Raw genomic sequence first — 22,780 nt, forward strand, 5'->3', positions numbered from 1 at the left:
TTTTTCTCCTCAGTTTTCTCCTTGGAGATCATTTTTCATATTTTCTTTAATATAACTTTTCCTCAATTTTCAATTGAAAAAGTACCACAAAGTAGCTGAAAAAGTACTATTAAAATTATTTTGAGTATTTTCATGCTTGCTGGTGTTTTAAAGGCCTTTTATGGACAAGGTCTGAACATTTCACCTAGGAGAAAACTTAAGTAGAAAAAGTTAATTGCATATGGGCCCAGGTCTCCTATGTCAGAGGTTGAAGCCTTTACCATTACAATATCCAGCCATGTGGAGATCAATGAGAGAGAGTCCCTGGTGATGGTTGTGGAGAGCTAGGAACTCAGGAGAGCAGAGATTTCACCACCGTAGTCCCTAAGTGAAAAGCTAGAGGTGGTTTATCTCTCCAGCACCGCTGACGCATCTCTCCACCCAACACTATCAGTTGTGAACTTTTCAAATGGTGTTTACGTAGTCATATTTTACAAACGACACTTATATCAAGTTCAGCCATTGAAACAGTTCTGGGAACAAAGTGGGGTGACACTTAACCAATCAGCAGATTCACTAGAGTTATCGCAGAACTCGCTGTACTGTAAATTCGTGGAATGTAGAAGTCCTTTGTTATTGTCTCACACTGCCGCCTAGTGACAAGTGGCAGTAAGTACACATTTCAGCAGTACTAAATAAAAGCCAGGAAATGTAACAAACAAGAAAGGGGAAAAAATGTGCTAAAATAAATTGGCCTAGAGCACTTGAAAGCCTCTAAATAAATTGGCTGCTAAAGGGTTAAAGAGGCGGATCATTTTTATTCTCTACTTGATGCATTGCAGATGTTCCTGTTTGCTCTTTGCTTCTGCAACTTCACAAAGGCATACTCAGGAATGTACCTGAAAAGCTCCATCACCCAGATCGAGAGGCGTTTTGACATCTCCTCTTCCACGGCGGGACTGGTTGATGGAAGTTTTGAAATTGGTAAATACTGGGCAATGTTCATACTCTGTTCATACTCTAGTATCCTCTGTAATTAATGGCTCTCCATTCTGCAGGAAACTTACTGTTCATTGCCTTTGTCAGCTATTACGGGGCGAAGATGCACAGACCGCGGATCATCGCCATTGGTTGCATTGTGATGTCACTGGGGAGCTTCCTGACTGCCATGCCGCACTTCTTCATGGGACCGTAGGTGACACCCGCCACGTGGATCTGTGATGTATAATGGAGGTCATTATTTTTTCAGGAGACATAAGAAACATATTTCCACCCTCACAGGTATAAATATGAATCAACAAGGACTTCAGCAGCATTGATAAACAACGTCACCGAGAGCGTCTCATCATGTATGGCCAACCGAACATTCACTGAGCAATCCAAACTTGGTAAGTTTCTCAAAGGAAGTAAAAAACACACACCCAAAGTTCTCTGCACTTACTATTATTCTATAAATTTAACAAGTATGAACATACTAAGCAACAATGTACAATAAGCAATAGGAGGTGAAAATGAAATTTCAGACTTAAAAAAGATGAGAAGTTAAAATTATGACCAAGGAATAAATGAGGAGTTGCCTCATAAGTATCAAATACAAGGCCCATGGGCTAAATACGGCCCACCTTGCCATTTTATGTGGCTCTCCTGAGCTTCAAATGTGCATCTTTGTAAACAGTTTAAACAAATGACACTGCTTTCCTATCCAAAGGAGGACACTGGAGTGTTTCTGGTTGGAACACTGTCAGTTTGAGCAGAAACAGCTCAAGGAACCTCTCAGAAAAAATACAATAGGCCCTCTCTTGGGATCCAAAAGCTCTTGTTTGGCTGGTAAAAATAAAGCACCCCTCCACCTTTACTCCTCTACAGGAAGGGGAGGAGCTGGCCCCCATGTTTGCTTTCATTATGCCATTTAGTTTGAGGCTGTTCAATAAATGTTAAATCTTAAAAAACTATTTTGCCCATGACTTCGACTGTGTTTTAGATTTTGGCCCCTTACATGATTATGTTTGACACCCCTGAGTTACATTCTAAAGCTGGCCATGAAGTTATAGATTGCCACCTGGCAAAATGATTGATTACTTTCTTATCCCACACAGCACTCCATTTTTCAGAAATTCCTGCAGGGAATCTATTGAAAATTGATGTAACTGTAGCGTTGCACTGTTCGAGGCAAAGCAACGCTGTGAGCCATCGATCTACCACCACTTCTGCTTCATCCTCAATCAATGCAAATCTTCCAGCCTGCCCAATCAATAGAATCCAGTTTCTTAAAGAACAAGTGACACCCATGCTAACCTAGAAATAAAAATCACATATATAAGTAGATAAATACTAGTTCTACTTACATAACATATGTATTGCACTGTCCACATTATAATTCCTGTTAATTTTATAAAGGAAAAGCAGAAGATCCTATTCTAGACAGTTTCCATATTGATTACCTATGACTTCCTGACATCATTTCCTCTCTCACTCTTTTTTTCTCCTCTTGCTAATTGTGTATTCGTTGCCCGCCCCCCTCCCAGAGTCTTCAAACACTCCCACTGAGGTCTATACTAGGAAGTACACTGTCTTATGTCATTAGAAGGAGGCAGAAATAAAGTGAAGAGGAGGAATATATTATAGATAAAAAGACCCCCCAGCATGCAACTGTTTGGCAATGGCAATTAAATGGCCAGTGCTCCTAGGGTATGTGATAACTCCAAACCATAACAGCAGAAAAAGTTTTGAAAGTTTTGAATGCAGGATTAGCATCTTTATCACGTAATACAGTCAGATAACTTGCTGTTGAAATTTGATTTTTATGGTGACAATCCCACTTTAAGAATTAAACAATGATATCGCTGCGCAGAATGAGTGAAAAAGTACTTGATGAATATCCCAGCCGCAAGCAGTGTCCTCTGCATAGGAAGTCCAAACTTAAAGTGCTCAATGCTGCTGCGCTTAACTCCTCATAGGCACATCCAGTGGTGACATATGTAGGGGGGAGATAAAAAAGAAGAGAAAAACCAACACATAGGGTGTAACGTATGCTTAGTTCACCCTCAGTGACAAACACACTCTTCCCGAAATTGTGAATAAGCATCCAGCCGTCAGGACCACCACCTCTTCCTATAGAGTGGCCGCTTACCCTCAGCTTTCTTGTAAACAAGCCTAGCTCATGGCAGCCATTGCCTCTGCAAAAAACATCCTAAAGCCAATATAAGGATAAAACATAGCGTAATTCCGTTTATTTAAGATAAAAATCCCTGCTACAAGTTGTGCTTACAATGTAACTACTTGGGCTTGAGCATATCACATAATATACTGCACCGGATACTCAGCGCGTCCGCCGGTCAAGTGTAGTTAGTGAACCTCGCTCCTTCCCCAGTATGCGTGCATGCGTACGTCCAAGCTCCGCCCTACGCGTTTCGTCACTGGGCGTGACTCATCAGGGGCTGGTGAGTCACGCCCAGTGACGAAACGCGTAGGGCGGAGCTTGGACGTACGCATGCACGCATACTGGGGAAGGAGCGAGGTTCACTAACTACACTTGACCGGCGGACGCGCTAAGGATCCGGTGCAGTATATTATGTGATATGCTCAAACCCAAGTAGTTACATTGTAAGCACAACTTGTAGCAGGGATTTTTATCTTAAATAAACGGAATTACGCTATGTTTTATCCTTATATTGGCTTTAGGATGTTTTTTGCAGAGGCAATGGCTGCCATGAGCTAGGCTTGTTTACAAGAAAGCTGAGGGTAAGCGGCCACTCTATAGGAAGAGGTGGTGGTCCTGACGGCTGGGTGCTTATTCTCAATTTCGGGAAGAGTGTGTTTGTCACTGAGGGTGAACTAAGCATACATTACACCCCATGTGTTGGTTTTTCTCTTCTTTTTTATCTCCCCCCTACATATGTCACCACTGGATGTGCCTATGAGGAGTTAAGCGCAGCAGCATTGAGCACTTTAATCCCACTTTAAGCCCTTTTTCCTTAGATCTTCTTTGACTTCATCCTTCCACCTTTAATATACTCTGCTGTGGGTTCACCTCTTTCTAGAACCCTCATTCATGTTTCTAAGAGGCCCCCAGTTAACTTATTCTTATCGCCTGAAAGGACAACTGAAGTGGGAAGAATATGGAGGCTGCCATATGTATTTCCTTTTGGACAGTACCAATTTCCTGGCAGTCCTGCTGATCTATTTGGCTGCAGTAGTGTATAAATAACAAGCATGCAGCTAATCTTTTCAGATCTGACAATAATGTCAGAAACCCCTGATCTGCTGCATGCTTGTTCAGGGTCTATGGCTAAAGGTATTGGAGGCAGAGGATTAACAGGATAGCCAGGCAACTGGTATTGCTTAAAAGGAAATAAATATGACAACCTCCATATTCTTCTCACTTCAGTTATCCTTTAAATAATTATAAATATTATTTCTCCTTTCATTAGCTCTATTCATTCGGCTCCCCTGTCTGTTACTACACATTTCCTAAATTAAAATGTGAGTTAGTGATGAACAGTGACATCTCCTTCTTACTTTATGTTTTCAGCGTGTGCAAAGGATAATAATAACTATATGTGGGTTTATATCTTCTTCGGAAACATGCTGCGTGGGATTGGGGAGACACCTATCACCCCGCTGGGCACTGCATACATTGATGATTTTGCCGGTGCTGGGAGCACAGCCCTCTACTTAGGTAACTATGAGGATAGGTTCACAGCATTGTACCCAATGCAACCATGAAAGTGCAATAACTGAATTCCTTGGCCGTTCCACAAAGGCTTAGGGCCGGTTTCCACTACACGCAGGTTGGATGCAGAAAAACCGACTCCAATGAATGCCTATGGGCCTGTTTCCAATAAACGCGATTTTTCTGATGCAGATTTTCCCATAGGCATTCATTGGAGTCAGTTTTTCTGCATCCATTCTGCATCCAATCTGCGTGTAGTGGAAACAGGCCCTTACTGGTGTGATGTGCTGCGTGATTCATAAATAAATAAATAATTAAAATCATTCCTCTTTGTTTTGTGGGATTGATTTGCTTATGACCAAAAATATATATTTTTTACAAATGTTCCATCTTCCACCACAAAGAAGGCTTTCGTGTCGCCACAATTTTTGCATTTGGAAACGTTTCCAAAATATCAATTATTTCCTTAACCAAAACAATTTGAAAGATTCAAAAAAGGTTTTCCCAGAACGTCCTCCTGACAGCACCCCTCCTATGAGACTTGTCTCCCTCCTAAACTTTGGACAGGAAGCAAGCTAGAAGATACAAATTTGCATAACAGGCAGGCAGGAGTAGTATATAAAGATATAAAGATGTTACTCACAAGAGGTATTCAGTTGTTTTTCCTGTCCCGGACGGGACGCTTTGAGAGGTCTCCAGGTGCTACTACGTCAGGCGGCGAGTGCAGCGTGCAGCGCGGGCATGTTAAGGCTGAGCAGGGGACTCAGCTGGTCCAGCGCACAGCGTGGAGGAGGCTTCTCATAGAGATGCGGAAGCTTTATGGCGGCAGGGAGTTCCGGGTGGAAGTGACGTCATGCGCATGCGTCCCGCATGATGTGTCAGCTGACGGCATAGCGGCAGGGGCCGCAGCGGGAGAAAATTGACTTCAGCTGCAGGTAATCTACAGGGATATATATATTTAAATGTTAGCCACGATCACCATTGCTGTCGGTGATCATGGAGGACGCTGTAGGCCCTTCTCCTCTGACTTCTGCGGAGTCTGGCGCTATCCCCTCTCTGGTGAGCTGTAACTGTACATGCTTTGAGAGAGTTGAATTGTAATGGATAGGTCCACCTTGGAAGGCTGACAGTCTGTCTTTATTTCTTTTCAGCCTAAAGCCCCAAGGGGTGATAAAGACAAGGATAAGGCGGTGTCTCAGCAAGTTCAAGGTGGACAATCTTCTGGTAGAACTGAGAAACGCTGTGTTATGTGCAACTCTCGCTTCTATTCTTCCTCTACGAAGAAACTTTGCCAGTCTTGTAGAGAGAAAGTGGTAAAAGAGGAATCCCCAGTGGTGTTTAAGGACTTGATGGGATGGATGCGGTCTGAGATGGCCTCGGCCATTAAAGAGATAAAGGATTCAGCAATGGCGGAATCTGCAGTTCTGCCTACTTCTACCTCTGCTACTAATACTGCTCCTTTACCAACCCCGGGGATTGAAGGGCACAGTCAGTTAGAGGAAGCCTTACAGGTTCCCACTTCACCTCATCAGGTATCAGCTAAACGTAAAAGAAAGGATAATGAATCAGGGGATTCAGAGTTATCTGGAGAGGAAGGAGAGATTTCATTTTTGGAGGAGATTTCTGGGGAGGAGGAGGAGAACCCAGAGGTTCCTCAGAAGTTTGCTTTTGCACCAAACTTAATGAAGGACTTGTTGTCTGCGATGCAGAATACTATGGGTATAACAGCGGAGAGGAAATCTTTGACCCCCTTGGATCAGATGTACGTGAGTTTGGCGGAACCCCAGAATTGTTTCATCCCAGTCCATTCCTCTCTAAAATCAATGATTGGGAAGGAGTGGGATGACCCTGAAAGGAGGGCGTTTTGGCCCAAGTCTCTTTCTCGTCGTTATCCTTTCAGTCCGGAAGATCAAAAATTCTGGGGGCCGGTTCCCAAACTGGACCCGTCATTTTCAAGGGTGTCGAGAAAATCCGATTTGCAGTTTGAGAACTTTGGGAATTTAAAAGACCCCATTGATAAGAAGATGGACAATCTGTTGCGTAGAGCATGGGAGTCAGCATCTTTAACATTTAAACCAGCAGTGGCATCCACGGCAGTGGGAAGATCCCTTAAAGCTTGGCTCACGCAGACTCAGTCTAAAATAGCTTCGGGGGTGCCCAGAGAAGAAATTTTAGAGGACTTTTCGAATTTGTTTAATGCTACTAATTACTTAACTGATGCAGCAGATGGCACGGTTAAGTTAACGGCCAGAACAACTGCCCTTGTCAACTCGGCAAGGAGAGGCATATGGGTGAAAACTTGGCAGGGGGACAATTCGTCTCGCTCCAAGTTGTGTGGTTTACCCTGTGAAGGTGAACTGTTACTTGGTTCAAAGCTAGATCAGACACTAGAAAGAACCTCAGATTATAAGAAAAATTTTCCTACCAGAAAAAGAGCTTTTCAGTACAAGGGCCCAGCTCGCAGTGGCAACAGGGAACCTGAGGCAAAGATCCCACCTAAAAAGAAGTGGATTTCAAGTAGAAACCAAAAAGGGAAGGCTCTTTTTCCCCGGTCCAACCAACCCAATAAGCAATGACGCCAGTATTCCAGTAGGGGGAAGGCTTTCCCACTACTACGAAACGTGGTGCCAGCGGTTCACAAGTCAATGGCTCTTGAAAATAGTATTGGAAGGGTACAAGATAGAATTCGAGTATCCCCCACCAGCAGTTTGTGGTAACTCCACAGCCAAAGTCAACAGACCAAAGAAAGGCATTACAGGAGAAGGTTGCTTCCCTTCTGGAAAAAAGAGTGATCCGAGAGGTACCATCCTGCCAGAGAGGTCAAGGGTTCTACTCACCAGTCTTTCTGCTAAAAAAAAACCTCAGGGAGCCTTCAGATTTATTCTAAATTTAAAGGGGTTGAACAGGGCAGTAAAATACAGGAAGTTTTGAATGGACAATGTGAGTTCTGTAATAACCCTGTTGCAAAAAGACTGTTTTCTAGCTTCTCTGGACCTCAAAGATGCTTACCTACATGTACCAGTTCATCTACAGTCCCAGCAGTTCCTAAGATTTGCAATTCACCTACAAGAAGAGGTAAGACATTTCCAATTTAATGTGTTACCTTTTGGGCTAGCTTCATCGCCTTGGCTGTTCACAAAGGTGATGGCAGAAGTATTGGCAGTCTTGAGGTGTAGGTCCATTAACATCATTGCTTACCTAGATGATTTATTAATTTGGGGTAATTCTTTACAGTCTGTAAGTGATCAGGTTAAGATATGCATTGATAGTCTAGAGTCTTTAGGCTGGTTAATTAACTGGTCAAAATCTGCGCTAGTACCCAGCCAATCTATGGAATATCTGGGGTTTATTTTTTCCTCCTGCCAAGAAAGAGTATTTCTCCCAGAAAGGAAAGTTTCGGCAGTACTTAATTCTGTTCTTTCTTTTCAGAAGTCAAGATTCATCAGTATAAGAAAGGCCATGGCACTACTCGGTCTGTTAAGCTCAGTCTTCCCTGCAGTACAATGGGGTCAATTCCATGCCAGGACCCTGCAGTTGTGGATACTAAGGAGCTGGAACAGGAACACTTCAGCCCTGGAAAGAAGGATTCTGATCCCATACAGTGTGAAAGTGCCGTTAGACTGGTGGCAGGAACTGTCTCACCTGTCAGAAGGTCGCATGTGGTCTTTTCCAGTTCAAAGAATCATAACGACGGATGCCAGTACATGGGGGTGGGGCGCTCACATGGACTCTCTACCAGCGCAGGGTCAGTGGTCCAGTGCAATGGCAATAAAATCCTCCAACAGCAGAGAACTGGAAGCAGTATGGAGAAGCCTTCAATACTTCAAGGATCAAATCAATCAGTGTCATGTGCTGGTCAGGTCCGACAACAGCAGTGTTGTGGCTTACCTGAATCATCAGGGAGGAACAAGAAGTCGTCGGTTGTGGTCTCAGACAGCAAGAATTCTGCAATGGGCAGAGAGCAACTTAACATCCATCAGAGCAGTTCATCTGAAGGGGTCTTGCAATGTGGTGGCAGACTATCTCAGCAGATCAGCGATATTACAGGACGAGTGGTCTCTGAATCCGGAAGTGTTTGTTCAGATCTGTCAGGCTTGGGGCACTCCTGCAGTAGACTTGTTCGCAAGGAAACAAAATTCAAAGTGTCAAAAAAGTTTTGCTCCCTGTATCCAAAGGACAATCCATGGGAAATAGACGCTTTCTCGATAGAGTGGCGGTTGAACCTGATGTATGCATTTCCCCCAATACCTCTGATATCAAGGGTTCTGAACAAGATTATGCAGGACAAAGCACAAGTTATTCTCATAGTACCTTTCTGGCCGAAAAGACCGTGGTTTGCTCTGTTACAGAAGTTAACGATGTGTCAACCAATAATGTTACCAGTCAGAGCAGATTTGTTGTCACAGGGCCCAGTTCTTCACCCGGACTTCAAGCGTCTTCACCTTTCAGCATGGAGATTGAGTGGGGAATCCTGAAGTCAAGGGTTTTTTCGGATAGACTTTCTGAGACATTAATACAATCTCGCAAGAAGGTTACGAGACAGATTTATCAGAAGACAAGGAATTTATTCAAGATGGATTTCAGATGGGGTTAAGTGCCAGCACTCTTAAAGTTCAGACAGCAGCTTTGAGTGTATATTTAGAAAGAAGATTAGCTCAGGAGGAGTTTTTTCTTCGTTTTTTTCAGGGAATTAAACGTCTCAGGCCTGTGGTGATATCTAAGGTGTCTCCTTGGGACTTGAATGTGGTGTTACAGAGTCTTTGTGAACATCCCTTTGAGCCTCTGGATCAGATTCTGGATAAATTTCTGGCGTTGAAAACAGCCTTTCTTCTGGCAATCACCACAGCCAGGAGAGTCAGCGAACTTCAGGCCCTATCCATTAAGCAACCTTATTGTACCATCTCGGAGGATAGGATTACTCTACGTCCAGACTTTGCTTTCCTTCCTAAGGTGACTTCAAAGTTTCATCGATTACAGGAAATCTTTCTGCCATCATTCTGTGATAAACCAACTAATGAGAAGGAGAGGAAGCTTCATTGTTTGGATGTTAGAAGGTGTATCCTTCATTATCTTGAAAGGACTGTATCTTGGAGAAAATCAGATGCCTTGTTGGTACTATTTGCGGGGAAATTCAAATGGAGGCAAGCCTCCAAGACATCAATTGCAAGATGGATCAGACAAGCTATCGCCGCAGCTTATCAGGCTCAGGGAAGATCTTTACCGACCTCAATTAAAGCTCACTCCACAAGAAGTGTATCAACATCCTGGGCAGAGAGGGCAGGCGCCTCGATAGAGCAGATTTGCAGAGCGGCCACCTGGTCCAGCCAAAATACGTTTGTTAAACATTATAGACTAAACTTATTAGCCAATACTGATCTGTCATTTGGAAGAAAGGTGTTGCAGGCAGTAGTCCCTCCCTAACTTATAATGTTCTTGTTTATCGTCTCATAGGAGGGGTGCTGTCAGGAGGACGTTCTGGGAAAGCCAAGCTTACCTCGGGTAATGCCTTTTCCAGTAGTCCGAGTGACAGCACCCCTCCGGCCCACCCTAATAAAGGGGATAATTAAAGTAATCGTTTCAGCAGCATATGGTGTCCGTGTCTTTTTTTATAACTGAATACCTCTTGTGAGTAACATCTTTATATACTACTCCTGCCTGCCTGTTATGCAAATTTGTATCTTCTAGCTTCCTGTCCAAAGTTTAGGAGGGAGACAAGTCTCATAGGAGGGGTGCTGTCACTCGGACTACTGGAAAAGGCATTACCCGAGGTAAGCTTGGCTTTTCTTGGCCTAAAGTGTTGAGTCTTTTCCATTTATAAGATTTATTGTATACATTCTGTCAACCGGTTATTTTTCTCACCTACAAGGCCGCATTGCTTAAAGGAATACGATCGATACCCAAGTGTTCTAAAATGACAATGTACAAATAATGTCTAAGTAGCTGTGTAAACATTTTCCTAATTTTCATGTTAAATACCAGAGGCAAAAGCTGAAATTTATTGAGGGTAGGATTTAGCTATATTGGGACAAATCAATTGCAGAAGGGGTGTCTGCTTCAATGCACAACCAGAGTTGCATATCAGACTACAGAAAGCAAATATCAAACATATCAAACTCTGAAAGCAAAAACAGTATGAAAAAGCTGTGACAATTAGTTACATTTCCTCTGCTCTCTTCAGACACTTCAGTCAGAAACAGAGCTCCCAACAGCTGCAGCTCCTGTGTCCTGTCTCTCTCTGTCACACACAGAGCTACACATAGAGTTAACTGATCAAGTGTGAGGGGAATTTCCCCTCTCCTCACGGCTCGGTCAGCCCAGTTTTGGGGTCAGTAAACTTTGAATGTATTTTGCTAACAGTAAACAAAGAAGTTGCTACTAAAATGTATACACCAGTACTTAGCAGCACTTCCCAAACAATTCCTGTGTCAATTGAAAAAAATATGTGAATCGATAGTATTCCTTTAAAGGACCACTGTAGCAAAATTCTTAAAATTTAAAATGCATGTAATAAACACATACAGATAAGAAGTACATTTCTTCCAGAGTGAAAATGAGCCATAAATGACTTTTCCCCTATGTTGCTGTCACTTGCAGTAAGTGGTAGAAATCTGACAGTACCGACAGGTTTTGGACTAGCACAGTGATGGCTAACCCTGGCACTCCAGCTGTGACAAAACTACAAATCCCATCATGCCTCTGCCTCCCTGAGTTGTGCTTAGAGCTGTCAGAGCATTGCAATGCCTCATGGGACTTGTAGTTCCGCCACAGCTGGAGTGTCAAGGTTAGCCATCACTGGACTAGCACATCTCCTCATGGGGCATTCTCAGGGTTTTCTTCATTTTCAAAAGCACTTAGTGAATGGCAGTTGCTCCGTTCAACTGCCATTAAAGTATGCAGCAAGCAGGGAGGCTGGCCAGCATCTTTGTATAAATCCTTTTCAGGGAGTGTCTTTATAAAAAATAAAGGCTATGCTGAGAATCCCCTATGGAGAGATGGACTAGCCCAAAACCTGTCGGTACTGTCAGATTTCTCCTACCTACTGTAAGAGACAGCAACATTTACTCTGGATGAAACAGACTTCTTATATGTATATGTTTACATATATTTTAAATTTTAAAATATTCGCGACAGTGGTCCTTTAAGAATAAGCCTGTGGATGGACAGCTAGCCTTGCCAGAGATTCAAAAATTGTAAAAATGTATTTTTTTTAAATTAAATTTGAAGGTATGGAAATCCATGGTGGAAATTTGTTTCATTTTTTTACATAAAAAGCTCTATACTGTGTGAGTAACAACCTTCTTTGCCTTCCCTGTGCCACTTACAAAACATCTAAATCATTGTCTAGTCATTGATTTCCCATTTTATACTTAGCTAAGAAAAATATCTTCTTATTTATTAATTTAATAATGTTTATTAGTTGAGGCTATACATAGGCATGGTTGGAAATGCTGCAAAAATTTAGATTTCTGCCAGTGCTGGTTACTGATTCTTTTTCATTTTCTGATTGGTCAAATACTTATACGTTGACTCTGCAGCCTCTGATTGGTCCGTTGCTTCCAAGTTCTGTGATTGGGCTAAAGTTACCGTGTTGCAGTAAGGTGATATTTCTGCAGGAATCCGATTTCCATTTTCTGATTTCCGCTTTCCAATCGGAAATGCCGATTTCTGATTGGAAATGTGGAAATTCTATTTCCATAGAACGTTCTAATATTTCAATGGACCATCTTTAGGTTTGATGACAGCATGCATTCACTGTGTCATGGCTTTGATAAGCGTCTGCAATTTCCCAACATTTATTTTCATCCAGAGTTGCATTCATTTTTACCAAGATCTTGTAGCGTTGATGGGAGAGTTGGACCACTGTGCAAATTCTTCACCAGCACATTCCAAAGATTCTCAATGGGGTTACGCTCTGGACTCTGTGGTGGCCAATCCATGCGTGAAAATCACTCCTTTCCTATTTGAGCCTGATGAATGCTGGCATTGTCATCTTGGAATATGCCCATGCCATAAGGGAAAAATTAATTTTACTAGTATAGTTCTTCTTATCACAATGAAATGTTGACTTTGTATTTGGCTAAGGAAGTCATCTAGAAAATAGCAGGACTTCCCCATGTATGGTTAGTGATTGTAATACTTTGCTTGGTTCTACTTGTTTCACTTTGCCAGCAGTAAATGGCTCTTCTGTTAATTTAGTGTGCCGGGGTTTATAAGTACAAGTACATTACATAGTACTGTGGACAGTCATTAATGCCATTTCTTCCTCTCCCTGCAGCCTGTCTTAACGCCGTGGGGCTGTTCGGATCAATGGTGGGATTCACGCTGGGATCTTATTTTGCAAAGTTCTACGTCGATGTTGGATTTGTGGATATGAGTGAGTTCATGGAGTCTAATTAACACCAAAATTAGATTTCTGATTTGTTTCTGTGACTTAGGGAATGATAACAGAAGAAAAACCAGGTGGATAATAAAACAAAGAAGCCACAGAGAAAAAAATCCTTCAAATTTGAAGCATTAAATCTTAAAGTCATTGGGAAAAAAAGAAAAACAGCCAAATACTTTCCTAAACAGTGGGAAGGCTCCGGGTCCTGTAGAGCCTTCCCTCTCCTATCTTAGTCCCCTCATTACAGTGGCAGCTCCACCATGGGGGGGGGGGGGGGGGGACTTCGGAAGTCTTTGGGAGATTAGTCCTCCTGAAGACAGGTGGCTTTGTACTGCGCCTGTGTGAGTGCACACGAGAGAGTGTTCGCACGGGCGCAGTGCAGACCGGTCCGTCTTCTGGAGTCTCGAAGACTTCCGAAGCCTCTTTCGGTGGCATATAGAGCAGTATTTGACCAAATTGGTCGAGTATTGTTACCGTGAGCCAGCGCTGGAACGCGGGGCCAGGTGAGGAGAGGGAAGACCTAGAGCCTTCTCTCTTCTTAAGTATCTGGCTGTTTTTTTCTCAGGTTCCCATTCACTTTGAGGGGCAAAAACCTCTGAATGCGAAGTGGATAAACTACCCTCTGTTATAGGGCCATTAATAATACTGCCTCTGCAACACAGAAAGAGCTTGTGATTACTGTGCTCCCATATGCTCTGTGCTCATTTCACATTTTAGTGAACCCTATTACAGTAGTGCCCCCTCTTTATTTTAAAGCTTTCTTTTTACACAAAGGAGAAAAAGTTACAATGTCCTCACCCCATTATCCAAACTAGAACCTACTCCTGATATTTCCCTCACCAGATGGAAGAATGCCAGGTAACCCCTAATGGGTCCTCAAGGATCCACAAAACCCTGGTTGAGAAAGCCTGCTCTACCCAGACAAACATTAGGTTGCATGTGTTTGTTTAGATTACAGAAGTTCAGATTTAGTATTTCAACCTCTACCAGTATTTCAGGGGAAAAAATGTTCCTTAACATTTCTGAACCGCACATAGATTGTTAGGCCAAAGACCAAACATTTCCCTCTTCCAGATACGATTACCATCACTCCACAAGACACCCGTTGGGTTGGAGCTTGGTGGATGGGCTTCCTATTGGCTTGGATGCTCAACCTGTTGGCGGCAATTCCCTTCTGGTTTTTGCCTAAGAGTTTGGAGAAAAAGGATGAGCAGAGCGCCCCAGACATGCTGACTTTCAAGGACAAGGAAAAGTTGGAACTTCAGAAAAAGGCGACAGTGAAAGGTGAGACCCAACCAATCAAAAGAAGGTATTAATTTTAAAGATGTGTGTCTTATTTGAAAAAATAGAAAATAATTACACTGAATCTTCCGGATTACTCCCCAAGGGTCCTTTCACACTGTGTCCATTGCAATGATAAATGTCCAAGTGTGGTCTCCAGGCTGCACTCCCCCACAGCATAAACTGAGGTGCAAGGTCAGTCCGCAAGAGCACTAGGCCAAACCTCCAGTATAAAGTCCACAAGGACCAGCACACTCAGGGATTTCTTTTAAGCTTTACAGAAAAATGTATTGAAAAATTTTCATTATCACAAGCATTAGAATACCATGACCAGTCAAAAGGACAACTCAGCAATTTGATAACTGCCAAAGATGGTCAATGTCTATCAATAGCTCAGTCCCCAGACAAATGTAGTATTCTTAGCAGTCAGGTAGACACAGGTCACAATTGTATAAAGAGAATAATAATCTTGGCGACAGACACTGGCCAAGAGCTGTTTCAGGCGTCCAGCCCATCCTCCAGCCAATCAAAGTGCACAAAGAACACGTAACTGACATGCTGTTTAAATACCTAAGAACACCAATCACAAAACAGTAGCAAATTTAAAACAAGCAAATTTAAAACATCCAATCAGGATAACTCTTACCCCTGGAGGACCTGATGGAAGACTGAGTGGCCAGGAACAACCATGTGACCAAACGTCATAAACGTCAGAGTAATGAGAGGCAGAGCCTGTCGAGTCGACACCACAACATTAGATTCTATTTTGAGACGGGGTTGACTCGGTCCTGTCTCCCTTGGCGGTCTTTTTGGATTCTATTTTGAAACCATTTTTGGTAATGCAACATTCTTACTTGAGAGATACTGATATGTTCCTTGAGTGTTTGAACGGCTTTTACTATTGCCCCAAAACTGTTCTATTGCCATGCATTGGTTACAGGACACTGGTGGTGTGATGTGGCTATGTAGCCGCATCGCACCGCATGTAATGGAGATGGGCCCTTAGACATAGCATGGAATTTTTTTTATGGACAGAAGACACAATGATGCATTTAACTTGCTTGTTAAGGTAAGTATACAAGTGTCAGCTAATTGATGTGTCACAAGCAGAGCACCTTCTGTGCAGTAGCATGGAGCCACGCCTGCGAAGTAGCACAGAGCTGCTCGCACATGTTTTTTTACTCTGTGCATGTGCAGCTCCATGCTACTGCACAGACGCGAGCTGTACTTGGCGCTAGTGGTGCACATCAAGACCTTGTGATCACGAGTCGTTTTCGACGATCACAAGCGCAGGCGCGGAGCTAGGGGGGGTCGGGGTAGGACAAGTGCCCCGGGGCGCCGGGTCCCCAAGGGCGCCCAGCTGAGCTTCGGGGTTTTCTTTTTTTGGCTGAGGGGAGCAGCGCAGAGAAGAGAGAGAGCTGTGCGGACGGTGGGGAAGGGGGGCCATCTCCCCCCTACTTCCCTCACCTTAGGTGCTCTCTCTCTCCCTCGCTGTCCCCTCCAATGTCTGTCCGGTGGCTGGCAGCGGCGGGCGGAACTCACCTCCGTCACGCTCCAGCGCCGCGTCGGAACACCGGCCGGAAGTTCGGGTGCGCAGCCGCTGCTCTGGTCTGGACCAGACCAGAGTAGCGGCAGATCCATCCGGCGCTGCGAAGAGACGGAGGTAAGTTCCGCCCGCCGCTGCCAGCCACCGGACAGACATTGGAGGGGACAGCGAGGGAGAGAGAGCAGCTCTTACTCTTCTCTGCGCTGCTCCCCTCCTGCTGGGGAGGGGGACACCTGGCTACCTACTCTGGGCACCTATACCTCTGGCTACCTACTCTGGGCACCTATACCTCTGGCTACTGGCTACCTACTCTGGGCACCTATACCTCTGGCTACCTACTCTGGGCACCTATACCTCTGGCTACTGGCTACCTACTCTGGGCACCTATACCTCTGGCTACCTACTCTGGGCACATATACCCCTGGCTACTGGCTACCTACTCTGGGCACCTATACCTCTGGCTACCTACTCTGGGCACATATACCCCTGGCTACTGGCTACCTACTCTGGACACCTATACCTCTGGCTACCTACTCTGGGCACATATACCCCTGGCTACTGGCTACCTACTCTGGGCACATATACCCCTGGCGACCTACTCTGGGCACATATACCCCTGGCTACCTACTCTAGGCACATATACCCCTGCCTACATATATTGGGCACATATACCCCTAACTACATATACTGGGCATATACCCCTGGCTACCTACTCTGGCCACATATAACCCTGGCTACCTACTCTGGGCACATATACCCCTGCCTACATATAATGGGCACATATACCCCTAACTACATATACTGGGCATATACCCCTGGCTACCTACTCTGGGCACATATACCCCTGCCTACATATATTGGGCACATATACCCCTAATTACATATACTGGGCATATACCCCTGGCTACCTACCCTGGGCACCTATACCCCTGGCTACCTACTCTGGGCACCTATACCCCTGGCTACCTACTCTGGGCACATATACCCCTGGCTACCTACTCTGGGCACATATACCCCTGGCTACCTACTCTGGGCACATATACCTCTGGCTACCTACTCTGGGCACATATACCCCTGGCTACCTACTCTGGGCACATATACCCCTGGCTACCTACTCTGGGCACATATACCCCTGCCTACATATACTGGGCATATATACCCCTGGCTACATATACTGGGCATATATACCCCTGGCTACATATACTGGGCATATATACCCCCTGGCTACATGGACTGGGCATATATACCCCCTGGCTACATATACTGGGCATATATACCCCTGGCTACATATACTGGGCATATATACAACCTGGCTACGTGGACTGGGCATATATACCCCCTGGCTACTTATACTGGGCATATATACCCCTGGCTACATATACTGGGCATATATACCCCTGGCTACATATACTGGGCATATATACCCCTGCCTATATATACTGGGCATATATACCCCCTGCCTACATATATTGGGCATATATACCCCTGGCTATATATACTGGGCATATATACCCCCTGGCTACGTGGACTGGGCATATATACCCCCTGGCTACATATACTGGGCATATATACCCCTGGCTACATATACTGGGCATATATACCCCTGGCTACATATACTGGGCACATATACGTCAGACTATATATACTGGGCACATATTATTCTCCTGGCTACATATACTGGGCATATATACCGCTGGCTACATATACTGGGCACATATACCTCTGGCTACATATACTGGGCACACATACCCCTGCCTACATATACTGGGCACATATACCCCTGGCTAACTGTTCTGTGGACATCTCTACCCCTGGCTACCTGTTCTGGGGACATCTATACCGCTGGCCACCTATTCTGGGGACATCTATACTGCTGGCCACCTATTCTGGGGACAACTATAGACCTGGGGCTACCTATTTTTGGGGAACCACGTCAGATTGAGTGTATTTAGGAGAACTGCTGCCAGGTGAGAGGCGTCTACCATATTAAGGGGGCATTCTACCTATTTATGTGAAATGCTGTCTATTTATGTGACTCATGACTGCTGAATTTGTCTTTTTGGGGGCCTCATGGTTACTGAATTTGTCTTGTTGGGGGCCTCATGATTTGTTGGGGGCCTCAAGATCGCTGAATTTGTCTTGTTGGGGGCCTCATGATTGCTAAATTTGTCTTGTTGGGGGCCTCATGATTGCTGAGTTGGTTATGTTGGGGGCCTCATGATTGCTGAATTTGTCTTGATGGGGGGGGCTCATGATTGCTGAATTTGTCTTGGAACATGCTGGAAGGTACATACTGAGGGAGGATGGGTGAGCGTGAGCCTGCTAACCTCCATATACATTTGGCTCCACCCATAACCACGCCCACAATTATTATGTGACCACGCCCCCTTTTGGCGCGGCGCAACCTTGACTTTGGGGGGGGCGCATTAATAGTCTTTGTCCCCGGGCGCTGAAAATCCTAGCTACGCCTCTGTCACAAGGTCATAATCGGCAATCATGATTGTCGCTCGATCACAAATGCCGATCACAAATGCACTCGTGATTGCACTTGTTACCCGACTCGTGATCACGAGTTACTCATGCTCACTAGTCGGTATTCATGATTAAAAACCCACCAAATTTAGCGGTTAATAGCTAAGCCCCCTTACATGCTAGAAACACCAAATTTGCCAGATATGTTAAAAGCAGTGGGAACAAGAGGAAAAACATTTCTTCAAATAGACACCAAATTTGTTATAGTTTTTGAGAAAATCTATTTTAAAGAAAACCTGTAACGGAAAAAAACTCCCCTGGGGGGTACTCACCTCGGGTGGGGGAAGCCTCCGGATCCTATTGAGGCTTCCCTCGTCCTCCTCGGTCCACACGGCGGTCATCCTCCTCGGTCCACACAGCGGTGGCGATAAAGTCGGTGGGTTTTGGCGGGGTTTTAACTACGAATACTTTTTTCCTTTGAAATTTTAAAATCGATTTTCTCAAAAACTATAAGGTCTTTTTGAAAAACATGTTTTTCCTCTTGTTCCCACTGTTCTTCTTAACATATCTGGCAAATTTGTGTTTCTACTATGTAAGGGGGCTTTGCTTTTAACAGTGAAAGTCAAATCGTGATCACGGATATCACTTTCAATCATGGTTAAAATCCTAGTCGAATTCGGAATTGGACATCAAGTCTGGATCACGATAACGGCGTGTCCGGATTTCGATACTGCCGTGATCGGATTTACTCGAATCTGTGATTGCGGGTATCCAAGCACCACTGACCTACGCAGTGCGGTCGCACTGACAAGAGCATGACTGCGAAGGAGATGAGGGTCCCGTCAAACATCGGTGGGGTTGCTGAGAATCGGAGAAGACTCTTAATCATCCAGAGACTTCCCTGATGCAAGTATCTAACTTACCACAACATTTTTTCCCCCCAGGTTTCTTTTAAGGCTCGGTGCACACCTCGCAGAAACGCTAGCATTGCGGAAAATGCTGCGTTTTTGCCCCTAATGAAGGTCTGTGGGCCACATGAAAAAACGCATATAAAAATGCATATGTGTTTTTTATGCATTTTGAAACATGCATTTTTAAAAACGCTGGTTTTGTTGCGTAATATTCAAAAACGCATCAAAGACGCACATAATGAAAGTCAATGGGAACACAATGTATTGCGTTTTGTATGCGTTTTTATATGCTTTTTTTATTTTTATGTTTCCGTGTTTTCTGATGTATATCCGCTTCCTGTTGTCTTCCTAGTGATTTGTATAAAAAGCAATTGAAACCGCATGGAGAACTCATACAAAGCACATATGCATTTTGTAAATGCGAACCGCAAACGCATAAAAATGCACGCAACACGCTAGAAAAATGCATATGCGGGAAAAAAACAAAAATGCACAAAAAAAGCACTAAAAACACACACAAAACCCGCACATGACAGAAAACGCAACCTTTCACGCTCTGTTATGTGTGCACCCAGCCTATCAGTTTTCAACCTTCTTGTAAGAATTTGGTGCCTCCCAGCAGAGTGGCCGGGTTCGTGATCTGCCTTATTGCAATGAGAGTCTGGATTCTGGTTGAAGGTATTTTGGACCATTCCTCTTTACAAAACATCTCTAGTTCATTCAGGTTTGATGGCTTCCGAACATGGACAGCTCTCTTTAACTCACACCACAGATTTTCAATTATATTCAGGTCTGTGGACTGAGATGGCCATTCCAGAACGTTGTACTTGTTCCTTTGCATGAATGCTTTAGTGGATTTTGAGAAGTGTTTAGGGTTGTTGTCTTGTTGAAAGATCCAGCCCCGGCGCAGCTTCAGCTTTGTCACTGATTCCTGGACATTGGTCTCCAGAATCTGCTGATACTGAGTGGAATTCATGTGTCCCTCAACTTTGACAAGATTCCCAGTCCCTGTACTGGCCACACAGCCCCACAGCATGATTGAGCCACCACCATGTTGCTACTCTTCAGAGAAAATTAAAAGAGGAGAGAAACTTACAATTGACCCCCTTAAATAATCGTTCTTATAATTGGATTCACCTGTGTATGTAGGGCAGGGGTCACTGAGCTTACCAAGTCAATTTGAGTTCCAATGATTAGTTATAAAGGTTTTGGAATCAATAAAATGACAACAGTGCCCAAATTTAGGGACCTGCCCAAACTTTCCCACTGTATCTCAAAACTTTAGCTCCTCTTGTTACAAAAATGTGCTCATTCAACCACTTCAGCCTATTTGGATGAGTATACTCCAGTCCATTGTTTAAGTGGCGGGTGCACGCGCTTAAACACTTAGTATACTCTGCGTCCAGTGTTTTAGCAGCTGGTGCACGCGCATGCACAAGACCGCCGCTTTAGGGCAGCAAGGCTTCCCCAAACTAATTACGGACACTGTCCATTCCCATAGGCTTCTATTGCATCCAATTTGCATCATTTGTGATGAGGAGGCAGAAAAATGCAGCAGGTCAGGACTTTTCATTTGTGGTCCGGTCATTGCATATTCGCCCAGCTCAGTTGCTGAACCGCCACATGCATCAGAGGTGGCTCACTGGCTGATGATCGAAGTGTCCCTGCTTCTCTCCCTCCCTCTGCAGCATGTAGAAGCGTTAACAGCAGCAGAAAAAGTGGTAGTAGGAAAAAAAGGGCGCCAGTGGCTAGTGGACGAAAAGGGTGGTGCCATAGACTCTAATGCAATTTTCATTGATACAGCCAAAAAAGCAGAAAAAAGGGGCGCCCAATAAATATTGTTTACAACATTAGAGCATAACAGTTTTTGAAGTAGGTTATCGTTTTAGCAGCTTGCAACGTTATAGTTCTTGTCATATTATTTTGTTTGTATATACAGATTCTACGTTATCACAGATATTACCATTTTTATGTGTAAAAGGGTGTTTTTGTAGAGGGAATTAGTATTAGGCACCACCAGGGGCAGTGGTTAGGCACCACTCAGTGGTGATTAGTTTTAGGCTATTGGGGGTTGGTTAGGGTTAGGCAATACCAGGGGGGTGGTTAGGGTTATACACCACTGGGGGTGTGGTTAGGGTTTGGCACCACCAGGGGGGTGGTTAAAGTTATGCACCACTGGGGGGAATTAGAGTTAGACACCGCCGGGGGTGTGGTTAGGCTTAGGCACCACTGAGGGGGCGGTTAGGGTTAGGCACCACCAGGGGAGTGGTTAGTTTTAGGCATCACCAGAGGAGGGTTCTGTGTGACAGTAGGGTTGGGTTAGGCTGTATGTTTGAATTACGTAATGATTTTTAACGTTAATATCTTTTCCTTATTATCTCCCATCTGTTTTTAAAATGGTATTTATCGTTATCCAAGTTAGACAAGGATGTTCATAGTTATTAAGATTTTGTTATCCACCGGTGCCATTTCGTTATTTAGCCAGGCCCTTTTTTCTTGGCGCCCTTTTTTCATGCACATGAAAAACCAGGGCACATCTGGCTATCTAAAGGGTGGTACATCTAGCTATCTGAACATAAGCACATCTGGCTATCTAATGGGGGCACATTTGGCTACCTTAATGGGGGAAGGGGGCCCATATGGCTATCTATAGCGGGAAGGGGGGACTATCTAAATAGACTTTGTACATTTTCTATACATAACCGAGATCACATTCTGATGTGTGGCCACGCCCCTGTTTTTCAGAGGGGGCGCAAACAATGTCTATGTCCCGGGTGCTGAAAACCCTAGCTACACCTCTGCACTCCCAGACTCCAGGGGACAACAGAGTAACTTCTGGCCCAGCACACTTGTGTCACCAGTGGATGCTTGTCAATCTGCAGTTGCTGATATATGTCCTATTCAGTTTGTGTAGGCTGCCTTTACAGTTCTCTGTATTTGTTGCCAAGGAATCTACCTGGTGTTTCATACACTCCAATGTTCTTCTTATATTTAATCTTTTCTGTTCTCCTCTCTCAGGATTTTTCCTGGCCCTGAAGATCCTGTTCTGTGACCGGCTCTACCTCCTACTGTTGTGTATAACACTTATGAAGGCGAACAGCTACATAGGATTCCTGACCTACAATCCCAAATTTATGGAGCAGCAGTATGGCCAGTCCATCTCCAGGGCCATCTTCATCACCGGTAGGTGGGCAGACACAGCTGGACAGACACATGACTACATGGCATTCCATAGACACATACAGTGGCTTGCAAAAGTATTTGGCCCCCTTGAAGTCTTCCACATTTTGTCACATTACTGCCACAAACATGAATCAATTTTATTGGAATTCCACGTGGAAGACCAATACAAAGTGCTGTACACGTGAGAAGTGGAACGAAAATCATACATGATTCCAAACATTTTTTTACAAATCAATAACTGCACAGTGGTGTGTGCGTAATTATTCAGCCCCCTTTGTTCCAAGTGCAGTCAGTTGCCCATAGACATTGCCTGATGAGTGCTAATGACTAAATAGAGTGCACCTGTGTGTAAT

At 44.3% G+C, this 22,780-nt stretch overlaps 1 protein-coding gene across 1 annotated transcript in view; it reads left to right on the forward strand.

Moving 5' to 3' along the window:
* LOC137562413 (solute carrier organic anion transporter family member 1B3-like) overlaps positions 1-22,780 on the forward strand; it is a 79,966-nt gene that overhangs the window by 11,684 nt on the left and 45,502 nt on the right. Inside the window, exons 2-8 of the mRNA XM_068273754.1 lie at positions 822-963; positions 1,038-1,170; positions 1,261-1,367; positions 4,511-4,657; positions 12,927-13,025; positions 14,109-14,318; positions 22,263-22,427. Of these exons, the coding sequence (XP_068129855.1) occupies positions 822-963; positions 1,038-1,170; positions 1,261-1,367; positions 4,511-4,657; positions 12,927-13,025; positions 14,109-14,318; positions 22,263-22,427 (1,003 nt within the window). The remainder of the gene's footprint in view (positions 1-821; positions 964-1,037; positions 1,171-1,260; positions 1,368-4,510; positions 4,658-12,926; positions 13,026-14,108; positions 14,319-22,262; positions 22,428-22,780) is intronic.

This window comes from Hyperolius riggenbachi, chromosome 3, assembly GCF_040937935.1.
Source record: "Hyperolius riggenbachi isolate aHypRig1 chromosome 3, aHypRig1.pri, whole genome shotgun sequence".
Classification (NCBI taxonomy): Eukaryota; Metazoa; Chordata; class Amphibia; order Anura; family Hyperoliidae; genus Hyperolius; species Hyperolius riggenbachi.